The following is a 27,748-nucleotide window of genomic DNA, read 5'->3' as shown; positions in this document are numbered from 1 at the left end:
TCTCTGCAATTGCTGTGGCTGGAGTGGATTATGGGATTCAGGCCAAGGTCAGTGCGTGGAGGGGGCTGGGGGAGGGCAGGGCTGTTTGCTGGGCAGCAGCACTGAGGAAGGGCTGGGGAAAGCCTACACAAGCCAGGGCACTTGGAAAAGAGCAGGACACACCACCAGCCTGGGCTTTTCATGCCCTGGCTCTGTGTATACATGTACCTGTGTGTGTATGCACAAGTCCCCACGAGGCTCAGCACATGGCGGGCAGGGAGGATGGGGCTGCTGAGCTGTGGCTCTGCCCCACCCTTTGGACCTGCCACTGGCACAGGGAACCGCCAGTCTTCTTGTAGGGTTTGGCAAGCCCACGCCAAGCAAAGGTGCCACCCAGCCCCATGCACAGTGGTGAGATGTGCACTGTCCCACCGCCCTGCTGGGCCTCAGACCCACACAGATCTCTCCAGCAAGGAAATTGTCATTTACTGAATGACTGCAACATGATTTCATTTATTTTTAGTGATAATATGACCAAATAGAAAAAATCTTAGTTCTTTATCACCAGCTGCCAATGTTAAACTTTGATCCTGTGGTGATTCCCTCTCTGCTGCTCATGAGTGTTTGGGGCAGAGGAGATCCTACAGAAGCAGAGCCTCACAAAGGGCCAGCATTTCATTTGGAAAGTGCAAATACTGAGGAGATTGTGATATTCCCAGACTAGTGAAAGCAGACAGGAAGCCTTTCATGCAGGATTGTGTGCTGGGCAGCTGCCACATGGGTGAGCAGAGGTTGCAGAGGCCAGATGGAACTTCTGTAGAGACAGCAGGGAAATATGGTTCCTTTGTTGAAAGCTATTGCCAGTAAATATGGCTGGAAAATGCTTAAAAATGTAGAGAACTGCCCTTCTTGGGGGAAAAAGAAAAAAAAAAAAAGAGTATAAAAAAGGCACACTGGAGGAGAAGGCTGGGGAGAATGAGGAGAATGTGTTTTCTTGCCATAAACAAGCCAAATCAACCAATCTCAGTCCAGGACAGGAGGCCACTCAAAGTGGTTTTGCTCCTATGAAGGCAGGTAGGGTACTTCAGGCTGGAAGGCAAGCTTGATTTGTTGGAAAACACTACAGACATTTATTTCTAGAAATAAAAGGTAGAATGCTTACTGGGTTAGCTCTGGAGATATGTAAATGAAAGGATCCAAAACAGTGATCTTTAATTCAAATGCTTTTTCCCCTGTCTTTAATAACCTTGTTTGAACAATTTCAGTGTGTATGGCTTTTGCAAACAAGTTACTCCTGCAACTTTTCAAGAGAGCTGATAATGAAGACATGCTTAGGCAGGTTGGGTAATACACTCCACTTTGCTCAAATACTCTAGACCTCTGTCCCAAGTCCAATAAGACTGTTGCAGAAAAAAACCCCAAATATTGAGCCAGAAACAGACCAGCAAAGAAATGTAAATTGGGAAACAACTGGATTTTCCAATCTGCCAAAATATTCAAAATGAAGGAAATGCTCTCAGACCAATTTTTTTTACCACATTACAGTGCAGGCTCTTTCCTTTTCTGTGTCCTCCAGTTCACAGCTTTGTCAAAGATTGCAAATGCCCACTTGGACGTTGGCCAGGCAAGAAGATGGGAAAAGGAAATGTCAGTCACAGATATATTTCACCTTCATTTGCTTGCCTAAACTTCTTAATGAGGTGCCAGTCACAGATTCATTAACCATTTGCCACTTATTTAATATCTTTAAACCACAGAAGCAATGTGCCATCTTAAAAAAACCTCACCATGATGCTTTACAAACAAGTAATGTGTTATATAGCTGGAGTAACTCAGACTGCCAAACCAATGGTTTTCTCATTATTTTTTCATATATTTCAGTATATGAAGCTTACAGAAATAACTCTATAGAAATGTTAAAACTGGAAAGTTCCAATTTGAGAAGGTGAATGTATGGAGATGTGTCTCTAGATAGTGAGAACACTGTCTCTATCAGTTTACTAAACTGTTTCAAAATTCCTTCAAGAAAGCTGAGACAACAAAATCCCAGGGTTTCATTTACAAGATGACACGGTCTTTCTAAATGTTGTGGTATTCCTGAAATATTACATATACACAGCACAACCCTAGTGAACATGTGAAAAACATGGAAACTGCACTACTCCCTGTTTCCAGTTGCATGCACACCAAAATGGTGTTTTAAGTTCCAGCCAGCACTCCATGCAAAGGCAATTTAATAATCTTCATGCCTGCTTTCCTACCAGCATGACCAGACCTTCAAAATCCCACCCTGCATCCTTGACCCAACCTAGAGGACCAACAGGATGATCGCCATGAGCTGAATGTGTGTCAAACAGTCTTGGCTTAGGTGGATTGCAAAATTGTCCCTCTCATCCTTTCTTTAGCCTTTCACTTGCCCATTGCAGCAGAGGGGTCTGACCCTGGCACCTCCTCAGTGCTATAATTGTTGGTGGTGGCATCACTTTCAGGTCCCAGCAGAGACCTGGGCCCATTGCACAAATGTACAATGAGCATCAGTTTCTACTAGAGAAGGCAGTGAACAGCAGGGCCTTGTTCTGGCTCTGAAATCCTGAGGAAAAGTGAAGCAAAGGGATGGATCCATGAAAGCCTTCGGGGATCTAGATCTTCAATGAATTCAAACAGTAACCACAAAAGTACTTTTGTAAAAGAGACATGATTTCCCCAGGCACAGAGGGAGCCAGGGAACTGAATCTAAAGCTGGACTGTTGCCTCAGTCCTAGGGCTAATCTGCTTGTAAACACCCACTAAAACAAAGGATATCAAATGCACCACAGACTGCAGATCAAGGTAATTGGCTACAAGTGATGTTCTTCCCCATTCAGAGCCACTAGACAGACAACAAATGGTACAAGCAGAGTAGTAGAGCTACCAGTGCTTGGTTTCCTACAGATTTGTGTCCAATGTCCCCACAAAATTCCTTTACAGCAGTGTAATAACCACTGCTATTCCCCATTTGTGATTCCTTCAGCTCTGCCTCCTCCATGGCTACTTGTTTCCAGCCTGAAAATCTGTTTTAAAACCCCTTTTTGTGCTGCTGCTGGGGTGGTTGTGCCACACTGCAGACATGTTGTATGCAGTGACTGCCTGGCAGGTGTGCATGGCCTTGGCAGGGACAATGTGGTCAGCCTCTTCCCCACCCTGCTCCTTGATTTCATGTTTTATTGCAGGAATTGCAAGGCTTCTGAGATCTTTACACTTCTGCCTGCTTTGTTTGACATTTCCCACAAAGGGGCTGCCTGACAGACACACAAATGAACAGTATGGCTGCATACACTCAGTTTCCTTAGGAAACCAGGCTGGAGACAGAAACATCTTGGGTGTGTTGGGCAAGATCTGTGGTTTCCAGGCATTCACTTCACTAAAAACTGACACGCACTGGAGCTGCTGGTCATGCATTAGCTCTCAATAGCTTCTTTTATCTCTCAGAGAAAGCCTTGTGTTACAGCCACTGCAGCATTTGATTGCTGTGGTTACAGAATTAACTAATTGCAAGCAGAGCAAGCCAGTTAAGGGACAGAGTTTTTCATACATGATCTGATCCTGTTTTCTTGCTTCCTTATGTGTTCATGTAAGACAGAGAAAGACTGAATGTACTTATAAACACCCATTATACATGCACTGCTTTTTGTGCCCCATAAGAATATATATAGGTAAATAAACACATATATATATTCAAGGGCATGTTTTCATAAGATTTTATATGTAACATTATATAGATGACTTCACATAATATTTTATAGGTGTGTATCCATCTACATATAAATGTATATATATTTCTTTATTTTTATTGTTTATTTATTATTTATTTATTTTAATGTGTATACACACATGCATATATATGGCATTTTAAGATGGGCAAGAATTAGAACACAGGGTTCTAAGTCATATTTTGGGGAACTGATTGAGAAAGAGGTCCTAGTATTTCTTCCCTATAACTTCTTAATTCACACCATTTTCCCTTTTGGAAAACATTGTGAAATTCTTGACCATGGCCTCTTTTTTGTGTGTTCACATGGAACTTTTTTACCAAGGGATGGAGTTTGAAATGTAACATTCTCATTCTTGCAAGTGCTGAGGTCTTGTTATACTGGAGGCAAATAAGTCAGGTATCAATTCTGCTGTCACATCATCCAGGCCAAGGCAGTCATGAGGTTGAGTCTTGCAAAATGTGGTGGCCTCAGGTTCCTTAGACCAGAGAAACAAAGGGAAGAGGAGCTTTGCACCGGCATTGGAACTTGTGGGCAGGGATCACCCTTCCTTTCTGCCACTAGAGATTTCATGGAAGTTTCAAAAAAGAAATAAAGCTTTAAATTCAGGAATGACCTAGGTCTATAAAGAATATATGAACCAAATCCTTGTGTACAAATTGAGATGCTATTGGTGTTAACAGCTTTTGATGATATACAACATTTCTCCTAATTGTTTTTTTATAGGGATGGTATTATTTTCAGGCCACTCACAAGAAATTTTAATTCATCATAGCCAGAAAAATTTATGTCTCCCAGAAACTAAGCAAGCTTCTGCTGGGTTATCAAGATAAAGACAGACAATTTGCCAGCTGAAAATAAAGCAAAATAACTGCATCACCCAAAGTTCAGCCCTGTACAGGTCAGATCCCCAGATCATGTGTCACTCAGCAGTTCTGCTGTGCCACCAGGGATTTTTGAAGTGGATACTACATTTCTCTTGCTCATACAGAAACACAATTCTGCTCTCCCAACTGAAGCAGCAGAAACATGCCCTGGGGCATAGCTGCTGTACTAAAAATTTATTGGAGTTAAAGCTGGCTCAAACATCCTTCAGTGTTGATAAATTTCTTACCTGGAAAGGTAATAGCAGAGCTGTTTTTCTTTTTCTCTTAGCTGACATTTGCATGTGAAACCACTTCTGTAGAAAATTTTTATATTGATGTTTACTCTAAGCATCAGCCCAGCTGGAATGAATGCACCAGAAGCTACGCCAAGGGCTGCCTCTCCTTCTGCATCCACACATTCTCAGAGCTGGTGTAAAGCCTAACACTTGTTTTCTCATTTAACATGTTTTTTTCCCCTCTTCCCCAGTCATGTAAAACAATGATTTGTGTCACTGGCAAGGTGGCAGTGGGAAGAGGCACCTGTGTGCTGGTAACACCATGGGGAACAGGAGGCGCTGGTGGTCCCTAAGCAGAGGCCACACAATTTCTATTTCTATCAGAATAAATGGATGCAAGAGGTTTTGTCCTTCACCTCTTATCTGGCTCTCTACATTTCATCTGCAGAGATAGCCTAGGAGCAATACTGTGGATTAGATGGATCCTGAAAACATGAGCTCTGGAGTGGCTGTTTTGGGTTCAGTCAGGCTATTCAATATCAGAGAATTCAGAGAACTATGAAAATGTTACTGGCACAAGGTACTTCAAGAGACTTCAAGGAGAGCAGGACACAGAAGTTCTTGGACCCAGCCTTTGCAGTGAGACAGAAACATAACACAGAGATTTCAGTTTTTCCTAGGTTTTTCCATGAAATTCACCATGCAGTAAAATCTGTCTGAGAATAACAGAGGGGTGATTCTAGGACTGATCTCAGCCTGACAGATGTTAGACTTTAGCTGCAAGGGTCAGGCCATCAAATCCTGATGTCTAATGTTGAATATGAAACATTTACATCAGTTTTCCAGCTTAGAAAATAACATTCAAGAAATGACAGTAAGGATGTCTGAATCTCATGTTTAAGCTAATGACAGCCATACTTTTGCTGTCATACTAGTGCACTGTTCTTTCCTATGGGCAATTAAACTGCTGGCTTAGTAAATGACAGTGCCAAGAGAACTGTCATTTAAGTCCCAGCATCAGTGCATAAAGGAATTTCTGGCTACAGTTAATGGATGAAGATCTATTAAAAATCTTGTTTGTTCAAGGCCTCATCAAAAAGTGTGACAAAACAAAGAGATTTAACATTGATGCCTTAGGCTTTAGCTTTCATATTTTCCAGATTCTGTAGTGCATTAGTTTATAACTCTGAACTTCATGTAGAGTGTTAGCAAGTTCTCTTCACAGTTTCATTAGACAAAACAATCCTTCCCAGCCTGAGAACCAAGGACACCCCTGCAGCTTCAGGCCCCAAAAGTACAAACAACAGCAAATTAAGGAGAGCAAACTGGGAGGATGGGACTTCATAACCTGAAGCTGTAATTGGACAATTAACCCAATATGTAAATGGGCCAAAACTTATAAGCGTGAAAACACACGACCAGTCACCCATCTTGGGTGTAGCCTCAGCTGGGCTCTTGTGCTGCCCAGGTTGTATTCTTTGACGGCCTTTTTAATAAATATCTTTAAATAAATATCTTTAAATAAATATTTTATTCCTTTGACACTGTCTAGCCTCTGTTCTAGGTAGCCTCTCAAGGCATCAACATCCTAACTCAGGAAAAGAACAAATTGCACATTGGTAATGGATGAAGATTCTCCTTTTATTTAAAAACCTCTGTAAAATCAGAGCAAAGGGTCAATTCCAGCATTCAGCCAATTTAATTAGCGATTTCAGAGTAATCATAGTAATGAGCCAAGTCAGCAAAGATGTCGTTGGGGTTCCTGCAGTTCAGGTTGCAAAAACAAGCATTGATCCACATAATTTTCCAGGAAAACTCAGTTCCATCTGGGCACTGGAAGCTCACTTCAATAGTCTTGGACTTGTAGGGTGTGCAGCACCTGTTGTCTGTGCAGACCCCACAGTACTTGGGCCTGTAGGGGCTTTTGCTCACACAGCCAGAGATGGTGTAGTTCATGGGCTCCTTCGCCCTGTAGACAGCCAAGCATTTCTTCCCGGGCTAAATCAGAGAAGAAAATAAAAACAAAGAGGTTAATATTCAGTGCTGAGACATGTAGGAAATAAATCCCACATTGCTCTTTGCAGCTACCTGAAAGGAGGCTTAGGCAAGGGAGGGGATTCAGCTTCTTCTACCAGATAAACAGTGGTAGGACAAAGAGAAATGGCTTCAAATTGTGCCATGAGAGGTTCAGGCTGGATATCAGGAAATATTTTTTCACTGAAGGAGTGGTTAAGCATTTGAAAAAGCTGCCCAGAGAAGTGATGAAGTCACCATCTCTAGAAGTATTCAAGAAACTGATATAGCACTTTGCAGTGTGGTTTATCAAGCATGGTGGTATTCAGTCAAAGGTCGGGCTTACTGATCTTAGACATCCTTTCCAACTTTAAGGATTCTATTATTCTATTCTATGATTCCTATGTTTAAAGAGATTTGTAGATTAGGAAAGCTTTTACAGCCCTGACCTAAGTAGTGTGAAAGATTTACATGTTTAGACAGAGGAACCCAAAAGCTGTAGAGTATATTGTGCATATACTTGCACAATAGAGTTCACAGCCATGACCAGGCGTGCAGCTCTGCTTTTCTGCCAGCTGAGCACAGGGCTGTTCGAGCCAGCATCAAGCACAGCAGGCTTGGCTTGGCTTTCCTTGCAAGGACCTTTTGGCTGGAGCTGAGACTCTCAGGGAAAGGTTTTCATACCAGCACAGGCAGGACATATTTTGGAATTCTGTGCACACAATAAGTCCACATACAAGTGCAGCCTCATGAGGCCTGAATGCTGCCAAACAAAGGCTGACTCAGTGTCCATGGGGTACACAAAGGAACAGCCCCCACCTTTATGTGCTGGGTTATATCCACCTCACAGGGCCTCATGTTGCACAGGCGGCTCTCCTTCAGGAGCCGGCACTGCTCGTTGTCATTGGAGATCCTGGTGGAGATGCCCAGCCCACAGGTCTTGGAGCAGGGGCTCCAGGGTGAGGTGTGCACGATGCAGTTCTTCTGCCAGGCTTCCTCCTCTCCCTCGTACGCTGCGGACACAGATTAACCCCACGTCATTCAGCCCGGGCAGCTTTACATATTAAACACCCTCTCCCCAGCTCATTGCACATTCAGGCCACTAACCCAAATAACTAAACCACAGCAAAGTGGCCCAGCATTCCTGTGAACATCCCACCCTCTTTGTGCTGACCTACTTGTGTCAGGCTCTCCATCGCTGCAAGCGCTCGGGGCCAGGGCTCGTTCCTTTATTCCCCTTCACAGCCTCACACAAGGGGGTCCTTGTCTGGGACCCCCAGGTGCTGCCACAGTATAAACAATTACAGAAGCCTGAGCCAGCGGGTGGAGAGAGGGGGTGAGATCTGATCTCACCATGAAGGTTTATTTCTGAGCCCATTCACTTAGTTCGCCATAGCAGAAAGTGGTCAGCAGTCTCTGCTGGATGGCAGAGAGCTTGGGAAGCAGCCACAGCCTTTCACTGGGAGGAAGAACAGCTTCAATAGCTCTCAGAGAGCTCAGCAGCCATTTGAAGAAAGGGTGGGCTCTGTTTTGAAAGCAGCCAACATCCCTACTTACAGTTCTGTCCCAACCTCAGCCAAAGTCCCCACTGCTTTACAGCTCACAGGACAGTCCATAGAAACTGCTGCATTGAGCTTGCTCGCTTCTATATTCATTATTATATTCATTATTATATTAAATTTAATAAATGCTACTCTGACTTCTATAAGACTTCTCCTTAGAGAAGAAAAGCCAGGAAAACAAAGCTATGTTTTGCCCGTTTTGGGACACAGCCATGAGGACATAAGGCCAGTTTTGGTAGTAGATATTTTGAATTTGGGCCCACCCCACATTTCAGAGCTATTAGGGACAAAGAAATGAGGGCTAAACTCTGGTGGTTTTACCTCACAAATGAAGACTGAAGTTTGTTGGTTTTTTTTTTGTTTTTTTTTTTTTGCAACAAAAGACCAAGGTTTGGGAAAAAGCTCTTCCCACCAAGGAGCCAAAATCTTTGTTTACAACAATCCTATCTCTCCCTGAGCTCTGCTTTTGTGAGATGGTCTAAAACATGGAGCTAATGTGGCTAATGTCACTACAGTGTGTCACAGGGCATTTTGACAATAAATTTAAGACATATGGCAAGTTGAATCCATCTTAAGCATTTGGGATCATGTTTGAGGCAAATGATAGCACCTCTGTGCAGTGGGTTACGTGATCATTACTGTAAATGTGAGTGTGAGGACAGAATGTTTAATGATGCCATCAGTTCAGAATTGATGAAAAGTTGTACTACCACAAAGACAACTTAGGCCAGCTCACAGTGAAATTTCCACACAATAACTGCCTTCAAGGTGTTGTGTAAGTTTGAGACTCCTAAGTCCTATCCTAATGTACAGGGGCTTTACAATTGCACTACAGTAGCAATATAACCTGGACAGAAAGCCTCAGTCCCAAATTAAACTGAGTCCATTCTCTTTCCCAGAGGGTTCAGACAGAGGAAAAAATTAATATGAAAAATTAAAAAGGACTTTTGATATCTTTGGAGTTCCAGCAGACATGTCCTTCAAAGGGGGCTTTGGCACACAGAAGTCCAGAATGGTTGCACAAGCATATTTGATGAATATAACACTCATGGAATTGTGAGATGGTTTGTGTTGGAAAGGACCTTAAAGATCATCTCAATGAACTCCCCTGCCATGGCCAGGGGTAGCACCCACTAGGATCAGGGCCTTCACCACTAGGGATGGGGCATCCAAATCCATATTGCTACTAATAAGTTCCACTGGTGTTTGCCTGCCCTGTCCTTCAGCACGTGCTGTGTGGGAGGCTGTGTGTCCCTCACAAAGGTCAGACACCTGCCATGAATGGCAATACAAACTGATACTTTGCTTGTAGACTCTGCCAGATGGCAAAGGAGAGCTCTGCCTTGGCAAAGGAGAGATCTGCCTTGGCAAAGGAGAGATCTGCCTTGGCAAAAGAGAGCTCTGCCTCATCCCCGCCGTACCTGCAGAGGAGATGTGGCGTGGAGATGTCTTCCTGATTTTCCTGGAGTCATCACAAACCCACTGCTCGCAGCACTTCCCTGTCATCTTAATCAGCTTTGGGTTTGGGCACCAGACAAGTGGAGGACGTGAATTTGTGCACATGGGAACACAGCCCACAGCGCCATTAATGCAGGTGCAGTTGTATTTGCAGTTGGGCTGGAATGTCTCCCCGTTCTTGTACCTGACTCCATTGAGGACACATCCTACACCAACAATCTCTGAAAAGAAAGAAAAAGAGAGAAAAACACACAGAGCACCATTAAAAGAATGCTGGCAACAAACAGCTCTAATGTATTCCTTTACCAAGCTGATCTGTGGGCTGGCAGTTCTGCAGAGCATCGTGTTCAGCCTGATGCTGCACCATGTGTAGTTACACCATCTAGGAAACTGTTTCCATTCTAAATCACAGCAAAAAAAGAGAACCTTTTAATGCTTCAATGAAAAAATAAGTTAGAAAATAAAACAAGTTTTATCTACAAATCCTTACTTAAAAAAACCAAAATCATTTCATAGCGTGGTGGTAGGAATTACTCACAGGGGGAGAAATCAAAGTAATTTAAAAAAGTATATTTAGTGAAATTTGAGATTTTCAGAGATATATGAGACATTCATGGAATTGCACATATGACACAGCTGTTAACAACACCTGTGTATATATGAAGCAAAAAGAGAGAACAAACAAGGCAGGAAAAGGAGCACCTAAATGTCACTGGATTCCTATATTTTCACGAAACTAGATCTTACCCAGTTTATCACAGAGCAGTTTTCTTGAAAAATAAAGTACACATTATAAAGCCATAAAAATAAATATTTTATGTGTAATCATTTTTTGTATAAAATCGCTTTTAAAAGTCAAGCCTTTTGATTGCTCATGAACAGGAATCACAGAGCAGCATTTTTTTTTTGTTTCAAATTATAGACAGTTATTTGGGAGCAGCGTCTTTCAATGGAAAATTCAAACTTTAGTCTCTTGTTTAGTCACACGGAGGCACTGCTCACACACTGGTTGTGTTGCTTATGTTTTGAGTCTGGTCAGAAATGGAGCTGCTTCAGGAAAACACAAATTGAAATGCTGGATTAAAATTCTGCAAAGGCTTCCTATTTTTAGAATGAGCTGAATGAAAACATGAAGCACAAATCCCTTTTTCTGCACAAAAATGGGAGCTGTTGGAATTTCAAGCACAGATCTAGAACTCCAGTTCGCACTCAGCTCCAATTTTTGTAATGCTTACGCCTTTGTACTGAAAAGGCAATCACCCAGTGCTGGAGCTGGGCCTGAGAATTCAGAGAGACTTCTAGGTACACACACAGATTTTGACAGTTCAAAAAATGCTGTGTCTCCTGGTGCATTCCTATGAGTATATTCCTCCTGGATTATGTTAATTTAGAAGTCTCTGCACAGACTTCCTACAGGTCTCATAAACCAAGAGGTTCACTATGAGAACATCCCCAAACACAGACAAAGGGGCTGTTGAATGTCTTCATGAAGAACTTCACTGAGTCTGCATCAAAATAAAGCAATTTGGACCCACATCCTTATTCCCAGCCCCACATGCACAACATCTGCTTCACCCCCTGGGCCTGTGCTCAGCACCTGCTGCCTCTGCTTTGCTGCAGAGAAAAGCCAACAACAAAAGGAGAGTTGCAGTGACTCCCAGCGGGTTCCTTTTTGATGTCTGTGAGGTTAAATCCCGGGGCACACCTCAGCATGGCGGTCCAGATACAGACTGAATTTCCCCCAGTTTGACACCGCTCCCTTTCCCAACACATATTCCTGACTCTTTCAGGGTCTTTAGTTTCCATAAATTACATTGTTTCTGTAGCCCTTCAAGCCCTGGATTCTCTAGATCCAGCCAAAAGCATCCATGTGCAAATCCAGTTCCTCACAGAAGTTAGTCCCCAACATCCAGCACAGGATTCCCACTCACAGGAGCTTTCAGACCCCAGGTCAGGACAGAAGCTGGTGGGCTCAGAGCAGGGTGATGCAGCCTCTGTGTGGCCCAGGGTACAACAAGAACACATCAGCGGACCCTGTCCTGTGCCTCTGCCTGGGTGCTGAAAACAAGGGAAAGGCCACAGGTTTCTCTGGCAGTCAGAGACAATCTGCCTCACATCCTACCCATGGAAAGAGCTTCCCCTTGTTCCCTTCAGCTGTGCACACTGTAAAGCTGCTCCCAAAAAACCCATAAATGTCACATAACCACAAATGTCCCATGTTGTCATGGCAGTAGGGAAGGGAAAGCACAGACTGGGAATGCCTCCAGAGCTCACTGGAAGAGCTGGGGTCAGTGTTCCTTCAGCACAGGGATGTGCCCCTGGCACACAGAGTGCCTGGGATGTGTGGGAGGACTGCAAAGACCAAAAGATATCCAACTAAGAAAACAACCATTTAAATAAATAAACAGATGCAAAGCACCATGAGGGCCTTCAGAGAGGCCTAGGAAGCCTGATAGCTTTGAGACACCATCCAGCCTGTTTTCCTCTTCCAGCACAGGGCCAGCTGTAACGATGTCATTCTTGACAATGTTTGTCTAACCTGCTCTTGCAGACCTCTCATGAATGTTCTACACACAGTCCAGACAATGCATTTAAATGATCTCATATCCTCTTTTCTTAACCTTAATCTTTTCTAATCTTGAAATCACTGTTTAACCTTACAGCTCCTAGCACGTAACTTCTCTTGTTGTTATTTTGCTTGTATCCTACAAAAATCTGGTCAGACTGCACTTTTTGCATGCTTGATTTTTTTTTTTCTTCTTTTGTGCCTGTGCCAGTGCAAAGCCGGGTCATTTCTTACTAGACTTCCCACCCTGCTGCTGAGCAATGCCTAGTATCGCTTCTGCAAGAACCTGCCAGCTTACCCTGAACTTCTTAACTCCTCAAACCTGTCCTTTGGGTAACCTCTGCTCATATTCTAAGTTTATTGAAGCCCATAGTTTGCAATATTTTTCCTCTTCTGTGGATGAGTTATTCTATCAGTCCATCTCACAGTCAGCTCTCCTCCGGGCTTCCTTTCACCTTTACATTTTCTCTTAAATAATTTGTTTTTATGTTCCGGTCTAGAAGCCCCTTGATTTGAATGGCTTTTTCCTGTTTATGAACCTAAAGCCATGACCATATATTCTAATAACTTACTAAAAGCAGCCTTTCTGATCAGCAATGTGTGTGGCTGGGCTGATGATCCTTTCACTTTTAATTATTCCCAGAGTAATAATTTTCAAAAATTTCTAATTTTTATGAGAGATTTAGGGTCCCCTCATGTTCTGGAACTCAGAACAAGTGAATATGCTCTTAATACATAAACCACTACCTAATTTCTTTCTGTGCTTTTTCTTGAAAATATTCCAGTGTCAAGGAACCAAAAGTTTGCTATCAGAGGTGGAAAGAAATCCTTCTGCCTCATAACAGCTAATGTGACTGGAACCATTGTAAAATTGAGGCTCAAACCTCAATTTGTAGCTGACAAGATCTGATAGGAGATGATTCATTCCTGACCATCTTGACAGGGTGTTCTACAGACCATGTGCTATCCTTCTAAGGTATCTGCTATAGGGAATTAGCCAAAAGAGCCCCCTTAATATCATGGCTTTCATGTAGGGGCCCATATTACTTGTCTGTAAATCCTGCTGTCTATCTGTCCTTCCTTCATCCCCAACCTACTACAGCACCTCCTCCTGTTACAGAATAATCTATTTACACATATGGAGACTTCCAAATGTTGGTGGTCTTTGCTCTTGGCTGCACTCAAATCAAAAGGCAGGAATTCAGGTGTCATTTCTCATCCAGCCAAGCGCCCTGAGAACAAAGACAGCTACAAGGGAATGGAAGATGCCGCATGGAGGAGCTGATAAGCGTGAAGCCAGGTATCTAAAATGAGATAAATCTCAACCCCTGCTCAGCCAGCTGAGCTGCCAGCCTATATCTAATCAAAAATATATGTACATCACTTACGTGCACATACTCCTATTTCGTACCTAGGTCTGTCTCCGCTGTAGTCACAGTACAAGCCCCTGTGGAAGTCACAGGTGTCAGCCTCGGTGCAGCTCTCCCCTCTCTGCTTGGCACACGTCTTGCAGCAGTCACAGCCGTCCGTGACCAGGCTGACGCCGGGCGCACAGCGCGGCGGGGACCTGGGGCACTCGCAGGGCCACCTGCAGTACTGAGCCCGTGTGTAGGGCTCCTCCGTGGCTGGGACGGGGCTGCTCATGCTCAGGGAGGTCTGGCCAGTGGCCTGCAAACAAAGAAACACAGCTTGGAGAGCGTTACAGAGAAATGGGGGCTGCAAAACCTGTGCTGCAAACCCTGCGCCGCTTAGTCCTCAGTTAAAATCCCCTCAGGTCTCATGAGTAAAAAAAAGAAACTTTCACAAACCAAGCCTACAAGTCAATTATTCATTATTCATTATTCAATTATTTGTTATCAATGAATTATCACATTCAAAATTTGATAATCAGATAAAAAGTACGATCAAGGTTAATCAAGGTAGGAAAGGGATTTCATGTAGCACAGTGATGCCATTCCAGGTCACTATTACTGAGATCATGGAGAACTGGGATGCCGTAGTTCATGTCAAAACCCAGAGAAGGTAGAGGCTCATTGCATTCTGAGCTCTCAAATCCCTAGACAACAAACTCTGGATGACATTTAACAGCACCAGCCCTGCTTGTGGTGCAGGAAAGGTGAAAATCAGGCAAGTGACAAAGCAAAGATTTCGTTTTTCTAAGAGAATCACTGCAAAGAAAACCTGGGCTTTGCATGGGGATCAAGCAGGGCACAGAAACAAATGGAGTTATTCACATGAGGTCGACAGCAGAAGGAACATGGCACTGCTTGGGCATGTGCAGTCTAGAAGCCCTTTCTAGTGCTGCGAAAAATAAGTGTGCAACCCTAAAAACTTCAAAGAAGGAAAGTCAGACTCTAGAAATTGTTAAGGCAATTCCCTCCATTACTGCCTTCCCTGTACTGTACTTTATATCCCCAGTGTTTTTCCTCTTTGTAGTTTGAGATGTCTCAAACAAAAGGTTTTCCAAAATCTCTCCATGAAGAAAATGTCTCATCCAAGAGTTTGTGGGAAAGGACACCACAGCTGGTGAGCTATCCATCAGGATATCTCTACGAAGTCCCTTTACTTTCTTTTACAGTTTCTTTGTTAGCAGGCTCAGATTTTATTAAAGTACATTTCTAAGCCTGCTGCTGCTGTATCTGAAGGTGTATTTAAATATCTTGGAAACTGGTTATCCTATATTTAGAACACTAAATTGGGAACACATTGCTAATCACTGCCAAATAGACAATGTGTTTGCTCTGGGCAGAATTCCCAATTCCATTAAGGTCCCCTTTACAAACAGTTGGCCCTAAAGTAGGCTTAAAAACACCTTTAAACTCTTGTTTAAACTAAAACATACCAATATAATTTACTCCCACTTTAAGGCTCCTTGATGCTGTCAGGATTGTTAAAAGAGGAACATTCAGATTGATGAAAAGCTCTGGCCTTTCAATCCTAGAATTTTTCATTGCACTCACAATCATTTGAGTAGGTGCAATAATCTGCCACTTGAGAAGAGAGGCCTCAAGTGCCATAAACCTATTTACTTTGTTGCTGATCATTTAAAAAAGTGCTTAATAATCAGGTCCAGATATACAGACAAAAGTCACACAAAGCTATTTAAAGAGCTCATTGCCACAGCCCAGCCCTGTAAGTAAATCCCTTCACCATCCCTTGTTTCTATTGTCAACATGAGCAATCAGCTTCTCCCTGTGCAGATGTGAACGTGTCTGTGAGCCAGCACACGTAGCAAAGAGGAGCCCTCGTGCTCCTGTGGGTTTAGTTAATATGTGAAGGGCTGAGGCTGAGCTCTTGTAAAGCACAGAACAGCTGGGAGACGTTCAGTGGCTTGTGAGAAACAGGAGTTTAGAGTAAATTATTATTAGAGTAAATTATTCAACAGCCCTTCCTCTAGGTCTGACACCTGAGCCAGCCAGGGAAGCCCTTCCAGTGTCCTTACAGTGAGCTAGGGCTAAGTTTATAGATAGTTAGGGTAAATGTGTAAGGTAGTAGGCCTAGAAGATTAATGAGTAGGAGGAAGATTATGAGGGATATTAAAATTAGGGCTCATATGTGTCCTTTTTTGTCTAGGGGTATTATTATTTGCTTTGTGACAAGGTTGATAAATCATAGTTGGAGGGTTGAGAGTCTGTTAGTAATTCATCGATTGTCTAGGGAGGGTAGTAAGAGAGCTGGGAATGTTATTGAGATGAGGATTAGTGGGATTCCTAGGAAGGACGGGCTTGGAAATTGGTTGAAGAAGCTTAAGTTCATGGTCAGGTTCAGGGGGTAGAGTTTGGAGCAATGGGTGGTTTGCTAGAAGGAGGGATTTATTGACACGAATGACAGAAGTTTGGGTTGGATAATTAAAGAGAAAGTGAGTCATGAAGTGAGCATGATAAAAAATCAGGGGCTAGGGTTTTGTTGTGGATGTGCTGGCTGAATTGTCCAGAGGTGTGGCTGAGTCCCTTGGAAGGATAGTGCACATGAGCATCTTCAGATAATCAGTGTGGACAGGCATCAAACCCATCACTCTGGGTTTTACAAACAGGGAAGGCATGGAGTGTTGGGGTTGGCATCGTGTCCTAGGCTCCATCTCCACCTAAACAAAACCCAGCCTTTGGAAACTGTTTTCTACTGGAGCCTTTAAAAGGGCACAACCTGTACAGCCTTGCAGCCTCTCCTCTCCTCTCCTCTCCTCTCCTCTCCTCTCCTCTCCTCTCCTCTCCTCTCCTCTCCTCTCCTCTCCTCTCCTCTCCTCTCCTCTCCTCTCCTCTCCTCTCCTCTCCTCTCCTCTCCTCTCCTCTCCTCTCCTCTCCTCTCCTCTCCTCTCCTCTCCTCTCCCTCAGGCCTTCATTGAGGGAAAAACCATTCTGTAGATTAATAAAATTATTGGGTTTCCCTTTTCCATGGTCAGCTGTCATCACTTAGGAGTACCTGAGTCTCTTTGGAAAAGTCATTCAGCCCGACTACTTCAATGTCCCAGAACATTTTAGAAAATAGACCCTTCCATTTTAATGAGTATATTGGTTAAATCATCATGACTAATGCTTTCCACAAGTGCTATCAACAGGAAATCACACTGTAACAGCCTTTCCCAATGGCTGTCTTTTCATTAGAAAAAACACCAAAAAAATTCCCCAAAAATCCACCCATGTTATTTAAGGTTTCAGGAATCATGTATTTAGGGTCAGTATAATGCAGAGAAGGACAATGATTTTTTAAGAAATCTGAAATAAGATTTCAGTTTAAGAAAGTGATAAGAGCAAAGAGAAAATGAGCAGTAAAAGTCACGCGAGTGGGGATTTGACAAGCTTATTTCAAAATATCAGAAAGATAAAAGAATTAGCCTGTTAGGAAATTAATTTTCTGAAGTACTGGTAATTAACCTGTTTCATTTAATTATTCTTTAATCTTGGAGTCTGCAGATTTGTTATCTTGGGTGCCAAGGAGAAAATATTCCACCAAAATTATTCATGAGTTCTAATTTTTCTGCTTCTGGAGACACAAGCCCAACTCATTAAAACAAGATGAAGCCTTTCTCATCCTGCTATGCCTGATAATTCTCTATTAAAGTCACTCCTGATTTATGCTTGGCAAGATCCAAAATTACTTTCTTTTTGCATCTGCAGAGCAGATGGCTAGCAACAATTCCCAGCTAATTTCTGTCTTCACATTCAAGAAAAGAGGAGAAAATAAGAAAACTACCCACTGTCTGCCATAGCCACAAACTCAGTATTTTTATTAGCCAGGAGTTTTACTACCAATTTTTAAGACATAAAATGGATAGCAGCATTTTAGCAGCACATTCTTCCTACTGGCAGCACATATTTTCAATCTTTTGAAAAATCCTGCAATTGTAAGTATGTTTTAATTTTGAAAACTGGAAGAACCACATTATGGTGCTGAAACCAGTGTATGTAGCCCAAACTACAAGCTAGGCAGTCTTATCGCAGAACTTTACATAGTACATGAGAAACCTCTACCTTTGCTTTAAAGCAGCAAAGCATCACAATATACCCCCTTGCTTCCAGCTTTTACAGATGTTTCAAAATAAATTCATGTGCATTGATTTTACTGTTTTAGTGCTGGAAGATCTCACTCTTAAAACCTTTTTCTTTCAAGTATTTTTCTTTTCAGCGGGGTGAAGGCAGGGAGAAGCTTTCCCTATTCTTCCCTTCCAGTTTGTTGATGGGAAATGTTCAGACAGGAGGGTGATTTCTAAATTGGATTCCTTTGGCTGCCAAGAGAGCTGGAGAAGTGGTTCCATAGCAGCAGAAACCTTGGTACTTTATCAGCTTCCACTGTTTTCTCCTTGGTGGTAATTTAGTCTCAAAGGAGAACTTTTTATTTCAGTCAGAACTGCCCAAGCAGTCTTTTGCAGGATACACATTGTTGGGTGCACTACATTTAATTTCTAACAGTAGAACACATTAAAATAGTTTTAACCTACATTTCTGATACTGCCCTTCTGAGCAAATGCCAGATGTTGTTGATGGAGGGATATGATGTGATCTGGATTATCCTGTTCTCTATCTCTGACATACTCACAAGTGAAAATGATTAGTGAGGAAATTTTATTAAAACATTCTCTGTTCTACAAGGTCTGACAACGTCATCCTGTCACTGTTTAGAAGTAAGTCCAGGTTTGGACTTTGACTGTACTAAACAAGAACACTGAAGTAAAAAATGCAGTTTTATGCAGACATTTTGGGATGCATCTCCTAGGAAAGGGCTGAGCCCTTGTACATAACACACATCTGCTTTCCCCTGGTTCCACCTACTGGCTGAACTATTGAGACAGCACAAGCAGAAATGCCTGTAGAGTCAATTCCAGTTCCAAGAACCACCCTAAGTATTCCCATTATCCAAAATTATTTTAAAGACACCTCAGGAGACTCATGCACATTCCCAGAGTTTCTTACATTAACCTGATGTAGCACATTCCCAGGGGAACACAGCAGCTGCAGCTCAATAAATAAGTAAAAAATGAAAAGACAAAATGAAATATAAAAAATCCATTAAATAAAGCCACATACCTTTCCATCCCTCAGTTGTATTTCTGGGCAAGCATAGAGGATGCTTAGTTTCATTCCAGAACTGACAGAAGTTAAAAACTCATAATGCTTGTCAGAGAGATGGCAATGTAAAACAGGACCTGGCTTACATCAGTGGGCTTAAATCAGGCCCTCAGGGTAGACATTTGTTCTTGATTTTGCTCAGCTGAAACTTCTGTGCTGAATATTTCTGAATATTTGCATTATTATTATACCCAAAACAGATGGGTTAACAGAGAGTCAGTTCTTACAGGGAGATCAGCAGTAATCACAGTACCATCAGGACTTCCTTGCTGTTAAACTCTTGCAACAAATCCCTAAGTCCCCATGAATGCTCATAAATTGTCACAAGCTAATGCTAGGCACAAGTAGCGTCAGGACAGAGATATAAATCTGATTCTGCAGGACACATAATTTAATGGTCAGAGTAAAATATGATTATGCAGGGCTCAGCTTCCCCATGCATGAGGGTCTAGATAGCTCATTAAAATTGATCCCAGACTTGAAATCTCCTGGACATATTATGAAATAACAGACTCTGAACCCAGAAAATATAAGACAGTTTTAAAGATGTCAGGTGCCAGCTGGATTTATTCTTGCTGTGCATGGTAGGTTGAACAGAAAAGAACATTCTGCATTAAGGAAAACACCCAATAGCCTAAGAAAATAAAATATCCCCAGTGAGCCAACCATTATAAGTCTGTGGATCCATGAATGATGAGCAATCAGCTTCCCATAACTTTATTTTGGGAAATGTATCTGTGGGAAGAATGTAGGCAGATGTTTGGAATAGCCTTTTCTAACTCAGTTTAGACAATTACAGAGTAAAGATTACATACATTCATCTCTTTGCCAAAAGATTGCTTATACTGGCAAACTCAGTGTGACCTCCCCTTTTCTTCATATATTTCTATGGAGTATTCAGAGGGAAAAAAACCTTCCCTGCTAGAAAGCAACCTGATGTTTCATAACTGTTGCCCCCTGTAGAAGCACTTACTTAGAATAGGGTGACCTAAAAATGTTTGGGCATCATTAACAAATTGACATTGCCACCACTGACTCCACAAATAGAGATGTGGAACACAATTTATGTGCTCTAAGAGCATTTTAATGTCTTGTGCTGCAATGAGCTCATCCCATGAAAGAAGCTTGAACTGGAGTTTGAAAAGTAACAGGGAACATCTGGAGGAGAAATGAGAAAAGTCTCCAGAAGGTACAAGCAGACAGACTTCAGTTTTAGGAAAGGGAAAATGTGTGTGCACCATCCAAGATCACAGAGTCTGAAACCATCCTAAAACTGCACAGCACAAGATATGTATGGAGCCAAAAGCTGGGTAGGAAAACCAGTGTCAGTTCCAGCAGCCAGACAGGAGCAGAGTGCTTTGGCAGAGGTTTTACTTTACAAGTGGCCTTGTTGTGCTTTTGCTTATCTCCTTTTCACTCATGGCTGTGAAATCAAAAGGAAGATGCTTTTCATCTTCTTACCCTCTTGGGGACATTCTTCCATGCTGTGCATAAAAAGTAAAGAAAAATTTAAAAGCTCCACTTGTTTGTTTGGTTGTGGTGTCTTTCCCCATAGCAAGAATATTCCAAATTTCATTAAGCTCTTCAATATTATCTTGGTTTTCAGGATTTTTTAAAACAAAAAAATAAATCTGCAGTTTCAAGTATCCTGTATTTTCTGTTTCTGTTCCAATGCGGAGAATTTTGACTTAAAACAACTTTTTATTTTTAAATTTCAGTGTTATTTAAATTCTCTAATCTGAAACTATTTGCTTGACCTAATATCTGCTCTTCCCTGGAGTTGTTAATTAACTGATTAAGTCATGAATCCCTAATTAAGTCAAGAATCCCTATTTCTCTTAAATAGCAATTTTCCCTCCATATCAAGTTTTCACAACTGTTTCTCTCTAGCTCTGAATTTCTGAGTTGGTCACTTTATTTTCCAACTATAAAAGTTTCTTCTTCCTTGAAATCCATATTAAGTGCTGTCATTTTGCAATTGTTATGTTAATAAGTTAATTTAGATGCAACATGGAAAAGAATCTGGTTTTGGTGAGATATCAATAGAACAATTCATTTCCTGGAGTAGAGTCTTGAACTCTCACTTCAAATGGTCTGTCTGAGAATTTGCAGTCTAGAGCATGGCAGCCAAGATGGTCAGAGGCCAAAAGGAGCAGACACTGAGGGAGCTGGGCTGCTCTCAGTCCACTCTTCCCAGTGGTAGCAGAGGGTGAAACAATGGGCAGAAGCCACAAAATATATTTGGGGAGGTTCTGAACACAACTTCTTTACCAGCAGAGCAATGCACCACCAGGACATCCAGGGAGGCTCTGGATTCTCCATCCTCACGTGTCGCCCTCAGAGGGCAAGGACAGCCAGCATTCCTGGCAGCCTGTGCAGGCACACCTTGCCAAATCCACATGTGAAAATGCCCCCAAACCACCTACAGGGCATCTTCCCCAGTTCAGTTCTGCATTGTGCCATCCAAAGTCTGCTTCTGGCTCATAAATGGAATAAAAACTGATCTGTTTGTTAAATGGTGCATATAATGCAGATGAAAGAATTCTATTTTTCAGGACCATGCCAACTTCTATCATAAGCCCAGCCAAACAAAAGCTATTTGACAGATTGTTATTTTATTTGATGACAGGAAACATACCATAAATCTGGTTCTGTAGCTGGAAGGAAAAAGAAGCTGCTGCTACTGCTACTTTAATGGCCCCTTTGGAACACATGGCGTGCCTGGCTTCATCCAAAAAAACATAGCTGCCATTTAATACAGTGTTACATCATTATATCAAACCCACCTCAAGGCTCTCAATGAAAGATGAGCAGTCTTTGCACTGCTACATCCCTGTGGTTAAGTAACAAAGAGATGGAGCCTAAAACTTGTCTGAATAAGCAGCAGCATTTCCAGATACAGAGTCCCATCACAAAAGGGTATTTTGTTCCAAGTGTGGCATATTTTGGTAACTGTGGCATATGGTATATTATGAGATCTGCTAGACAGAGAATGCAGAGAGAAGAGAGAGGTCAGCACCATCCTTAGGGCCAATGGAAGATGCCAGACTTCTGCATACTTGAGGAGGACCTGAAACTAATCCTGAGTCTGAATGCAGAACATTATGATCCAGCTTGAAGTGGCATGTGTTATCCTTGTCAGGCAAAGTCATGGCACAAAGCTCTTGTAGCATCTGAAGTGAGCTGGTTCCGTGTGTGCAAAAGGATCAGTAAAGCAGCATTTGTACATTTGAAGCCAAGGCATCCCCAGCACAGTGGATCGTGGCCTGATCTGGGTGTGCTCTGGCCGTGCTTCTGTGAGGAAAGCAGCAGAATCATGGAATCCAAATATTCAATATTCGAGACTTTAACTAGAGCCTGTGGCTCTTTCTAGAAAACCAAATCAGGAAAGCTGTGAAACACAGAGTGGGAAAGGAGTATCATCAGATTTTATCTTACACCAAGCAGGGGGAAAGAGTGAATTGCAATGGTGCAGTTCCAAGAACCAGAAATGACAAACCCCATCCATATGATTGCTGTGTTGTGCTTGCAAGGACAAGACTCTCCACCACAGCTCAGCTCAGCCTGTGATACTTTCACATCTGTATTGTGAAAAATTCAGCTGATCTCCCCCACCATGAGTTCCTCTGAGTAAAAAACAGATCAAATTCCAAAGATCAAATGGAACAGCATTTAAATGAAAGAAGGGAAAACATGACTTGAAGATGCATCCAGACAGCCAGAGGTCTGACTGATGCTCTGAACAAGCAGCAGACATCTGGAAATCCCTGAAAACAGGACCATGGCAGTGCTGAGACATCTGGGAAGTGACTGATTGTTGTCATCACACTGGGGGTGCAGAGAAAAGAGAGACTCACACAGAAGACAAACCACAAAACCTCTCTGTGAGTTAAAGTCATTGACATGGTTGAGGCAGGGGGAGGCACAAACCATGAACATGAGGTAGCTGGAGTGCTCAGGCTGTCACAAAGAGGAAAAGGGGAATTGAACCTTTCCACAAAGAGGAAAAGGGGAACCTTCTGCTTTTCCCCCCATCACCCTCTGGGGGCATCTGATCACACTGACAGCAGCACAGAAACAGCACCATGGCCTGTGCTGCTTCCAAGGGTTGGGTTTTCTGCCCTCACTGTCATGTAAGTCATGGAATCACAGAAGATGAGGGGCTGATGTGGATGCCTCAAACACCAACAGCCAAACAGCTGTGGAGCCAGCCAAAGGTGTTAGTAATAACACACTGTGAGGAAGAACAGGACGTGGCTGGAGAAGGGATCATGGGCAGGTAGAGACAGTACATTTCTGGGATAAATGTCCTTGCTCTGGCTCCTGCAGATTAACGCAACTCAGTACAGCACCAGAGGAGGATGAGGAACAGGCTCAAGACCACTAAATATTCCCAAAATCCTCCAACCCATTTCCAGAAAAGTCAAAAAGAACAGACTGTCTGTGCATGCTAAATAATTTCCATAGAAAATTAGAAACTTATTTCCAGGGCAGGGAAGATCTATCAATAAAACAGTGCCCCCATGAAGCCCTGGTGTTTGTGACCCTCAGGAACCTGCACACCCTATCAGATGGATCACCAGGACTGGTGATGTCTCTCTTCCCTGCCCTCTCTCCCCTTCTTTAATCCAATCCATCTCTCTCTTTTCTCTATCACCCTATTCCTTTACCCAAACCCCACTGCTGTGTGCTTACACTAGGAGAACAGGGTCTGACTTACACCAATTTCCATGCAAAGTGGAAAACCAATAAAACTTTGTCAGTTTTCATGGACTTTTGTCATTGTTTGTCAACATGAACACCTACAAATCTTGTGTGCTTCCCTTTCTTAGAAGAGTGGGACACCATGTAAAATTCCTTCTGCCTCTTTCAAAACCCCAGACAGAATTCCCATGACATTTCTCTATGCTACAGTGTGAAATTATTCACTCAGACACACATCTAAACAATCTTCAGTTCAGGGATCTTAAGGAAAGTGTAAAACAACACACAGCACAGAGCAGATGATGCTTTAAATCACATCCTAGGGGAACTGAAGTAGAGAATTCCCTAGGGAGACATTATCTTCCTAATCTGTTTACTTCCTAAAGCTGGTATCAACCTTTTAGCCATATCACAGGGTACCAATGTCAAACAACTGCCTCTTAAAATCCCCCCCAACAGATTTAATTATGTATTTTGTAATTGTGCTTTAGAATGTGCAGAAAATGTTCTCCAAAGGAAATCTGAAGTCCTTTGCAGCAGTGATACCTAAAAAGAGAAGCAAGCAGCAGAATGCTGACACAAGCCTTCTGAGCATTTTTCTTCTGACTTGAAAAGCAAAAAACTACCAAACAACAACAACACACACATACAAAAATAGACTTCAGATTTTTAAATAAAACCAGTAAATTCAGTATAAATGTAGCTGCAAGCACTTCATGAGATCAAATGCACAGAAGATCATGGTTGGAAGGGAGTCTGAGCCCAGGCACAGCAGGGAGGCAGCAAGCCAGACACGGGGTGGTCCATAAGCTAGAGAAATGATGAATTGCTCTAAGCTCATATTAGAAGCTAAACTGAGATCAGCACCAACAACCTTGCCAATTTTATGGTGAGATCATTTAGCAGGAGCACAGTGATTAGCTGGAGGCCTGCTTTTCCCAAGCTTTGCTGAACTTATCTGCCTAAATCCCTGGAACAAGCCCAGCCTATCTGAAGAAATTTACTAGCTCAACATGTGGAGCAGAGACATTATGTGCCAAAACATGAACACAACATCCCTTCCCAATGATGATATCAAAGAGCATTAGGCCTAAAGCCATGAGGAGGGAAAGGAAAACTAAAAAAATCTGTAATTTGTTAATTTTTCCAGATGGTAATTGAGACACTGAAGTAGATTGGAATACAGGTTTTGCAAGCAGAAAGGAAGAGACTGTAAATTTCAGATACCCAAAGTACTCATCACCAGATGTTCCAGATCCAGGACAGCCCTGTGCTCAGTTTTTTGTGATCTGTTACAAGTGACAAGCCTGCCCAGGTAGTTTTTGGTCTACCAAAACAGACAATGTTGGAAAGAAGCATCCTCTGTCTTTGAAATCTAGGAAAACAGATCAAGTGATATTCTCACCCAGCTGCTCAGCTCAGTCTCAGTGGTGGTCAGGTGTGAAATGCTGTACAGTACCTGAATTTAGAGATGTGCAAAAGGACATCAGAAGCCCACAGACTGGATGCTATCTAGAGTGAAAATTATCCCCTAAAGCTGGCACCAATCTGGGACAGATGAGTTCTTATGACAGACTTTAACCTGTCTGGGGATCATGCTGGAAATCAACATCAGCACTGCATTTCCAAGAGAACATCTAATAAGACATGTCAAAACACAAATTGTTTTTACATATTATTAATTTTCTTAGTGCTGTCATAAACTTCATGTAAGCTACAAGCCCAACCACAAGCAAACCAACCTCTAATTTTTCTTTAAGAAAGGAAAAAAAAATCTGCTTTCAAGACAAGCCCATCAGGAGGGAAAGGGTTTGGGGCGTGAAGTCATTTCAGTGTCAATCTATCTCATTAAAGGTATAAAAGAAACATTTTTCTTCTCTGTGAATGTAGAAGCTACACATTTCTTACACATTCGAGAGGATATCTGACCAGATTTCCCCCAGAGAAGGAAAGAATCCAGTAGAGCAGATTGCTCAGAGCCCATCCAGCCTGGACTTGAACACTTCCAGAGACAACGTGTCCAAAATTTCTCTGGGCAGCTGTGTCTGTGCCTTACCACCCTCACAGTAAAGGATTTCTCCCTAATATTTAATGTAAATGTCTCCTCTTCTGATTTAAACCTGATCCCCCTTGTCCTGTCACATCTGCCCATGTAAAAATCTCTGCCTCTCTTTTTATAAGCTGCTTTTATAAGTAATGGAAGGCTACAATGACTCCACCATGAAGCTTTCTCTTTTCCAGGCTGAACAACCCAAAATCTTTCAGCTGGAGAGAGGAGGAGAAATGGAGGAAATCAATTTTGTCTGGGACCTGGAGATGCCCATGCAGCAAGACATAATTACAAGTAAGACTATATAAGAGAAGTTCCTTTTCTAATATAGACCACAAAGCCACGTGGTAATTGCACATGCATGCATCTTGTTCACTTCTCATAGTCACTGCAAAGGATAAATGACAGGCAGAACAGCATGACTAAAACAGCAATGCCTTAAAAGAATATTTATGCTAATAAAAGTCAGATAATTTGCACTGACAAATTCATTTGATCTAGTCCACAAATAAATCCCCCTGGAAGTCAAATGTATGAGTGTTTTGGGTCCAAAAATGTGCTGGAGCAAGTCACCAGCTCTGTGTCGCAGACATCTTTTATGGAAAATCCTTTCCTTAGGATTTTTCCTTCTGAGAAGCTGAGAGGCCTCAGGAACAAAATGTAAACAATGATTATCTGCTGCTGTGGAATGCAACAGGTGGATCTGTGATTGGCCCATGTTAGTTGTTTTTAATTAATGGCCAATCACAGTGAGCTGGCTTGAGCTCTCTGTCCGACACACAAGCTTTTGTTATCATTCTTTCCTATTCTATTCTTAGCTAGCCTTCTGATTAAATCCTTTCTTCTATTCTTTTAGTATAGTTTTAATGTAATATATAACATAAAATAATAAATCAAGCCTTCTGAAACATGGAGTCAGATCCTCATCTCTTCCCTCAACCTGAGACCCCTGTGAACACGGTCACAGCTCTGTGCAGTGCTGTAGAAGATTCCAGGTTTGGTTGTAAGCAGTAACCACCCTTGTGAGACACTCAGTAGGTCACTGGGATCTTTGGCACTGCTGAAATGTGTGAAAATCCACCCACTCTCCTCAGCTTCTCTGACAAGGAGCTGCATTCACAGCTGCTGGGTCCAAACCCTGGTGCAAACCTGTGTTAAATGCAGAGGGAATCATTGCATTGACTTCACAAGAATCTTGACAATTCTACATAAAATGCCTGATTTTAATGCCGCCAAAGTGGAGAACATAAACTCTGCTTTGGAAGAGTAGAGCATGACTTTGCTGTTTGAACCTCTCTGTCTCTGCAGAACAGGAGTGGTAACAATTCTGTTGCTACAAGGAACAAACTCTGAAGATTGTGAGGTGCCCAGACCATGGAGGAACATGCAGCTGCCAGGGAGAAGGGAATGAATGCAGGTGAGGGATGAGTTCCCTATGAAGACATCAGCATGGACAGGGAGAGGTGGGAAACCCAGAGCTGCTAAAAGGGCTGTAACCTCAGGACTTTGCTGGTGCTGCACCTGGGAAGAACAAATTTCTACCCACTCACCCACAGAAATATCCTTATTCAGCTTTTAGCATATGATTTTGTCTGAATATGACTTTCAGATGTGTCTGGAGGAGTTGAAATATGGTGGAACACCACAGTTGAGCACCTAGGAAATCTACTTTAGAAAAAAAAGGATTTCTGCATTTTCTTCACTTTAGAGGAACAATGATCTGGCAGGCAGGACATTCCTCAGGCTGGATATGCCTGTAGCTCCAGCAGCAGAGAGGTTTCACTCAGGATGGCAGAGTCAGATGCAACCAGGTCCTCACCAATGGGTATGATATCACAAATGCCATCAATTAAATAGTGTGCAGACCCAAAAAGAAAACAGACAGAGGTGAAGATTTTGTTCACCCCTGGAATGTCATTTATCCCAAGCTGAGGTCCATTAGACACTTTCTCATCTCATGCACTAAAAATTCTCTTTACGGAATTCTGGTACATTGGTTTTC

At 42.4% G+C, this 27,748-nt stretch overlaps 1 protein-coding gene across 1 annotated transcript in view; it reads right to left on the bottom strand.

Annotated features, from left to right (window-relative positions):
- Positions 1 to 6,450: 6,450 nt before the first annotated feature.
- Positions 6,451 to 27,748, bottom strand: part of CCN4 (cellular communication network factor 4) — a 35,186-nt gene continuing 13,888 nt past the window's right edge. Inside the window, exons 2-5 of the mRNA XM_058029693.1 lie at positions 13,818 to 14,097; positions 9,827 to 10,084; positions 7,663 to 7,856; positions 6,451 to 6,828 (exon numbers count right to left, since the gene is read on the bottom strand). Of these exons, the coding sequence (XP_057885676.1) occupies positions 6,529 to 6,828; positions 7,663 to 7,856; positions 9,827 to 10,084; positions 13,818 to 14,097 (1,032 nt within the window). The 3' untranslated portion in view covers positions 6,451 to 6,528. The remainder of the gene's footprint in view (positions 6,829 to 7,662; positions 7,857 to 9,826; positions 10,085 to 13,817; positions 14,098 to 27,748) is intronic.

This window comes from Melospiza georgiana, chromosome 1 (assembly GCF_028018845.1).
Source record: "Melospiza georgiana isolate bMelGeo1 chromosome 1, bMelGeo1.pri, whole genome shotgun sequence".
Classification (NCBI taxonomy): Eukaryota; Metazoa; Chordata; class Aves; order Passeriformes; family Passerellidae; genus Melospiza; species Melospiza georgiana.
Note: the sequence above shows the minus strand (reverse complement) of the source record. Positions and strands in the feature narration are given on the sequence as shown.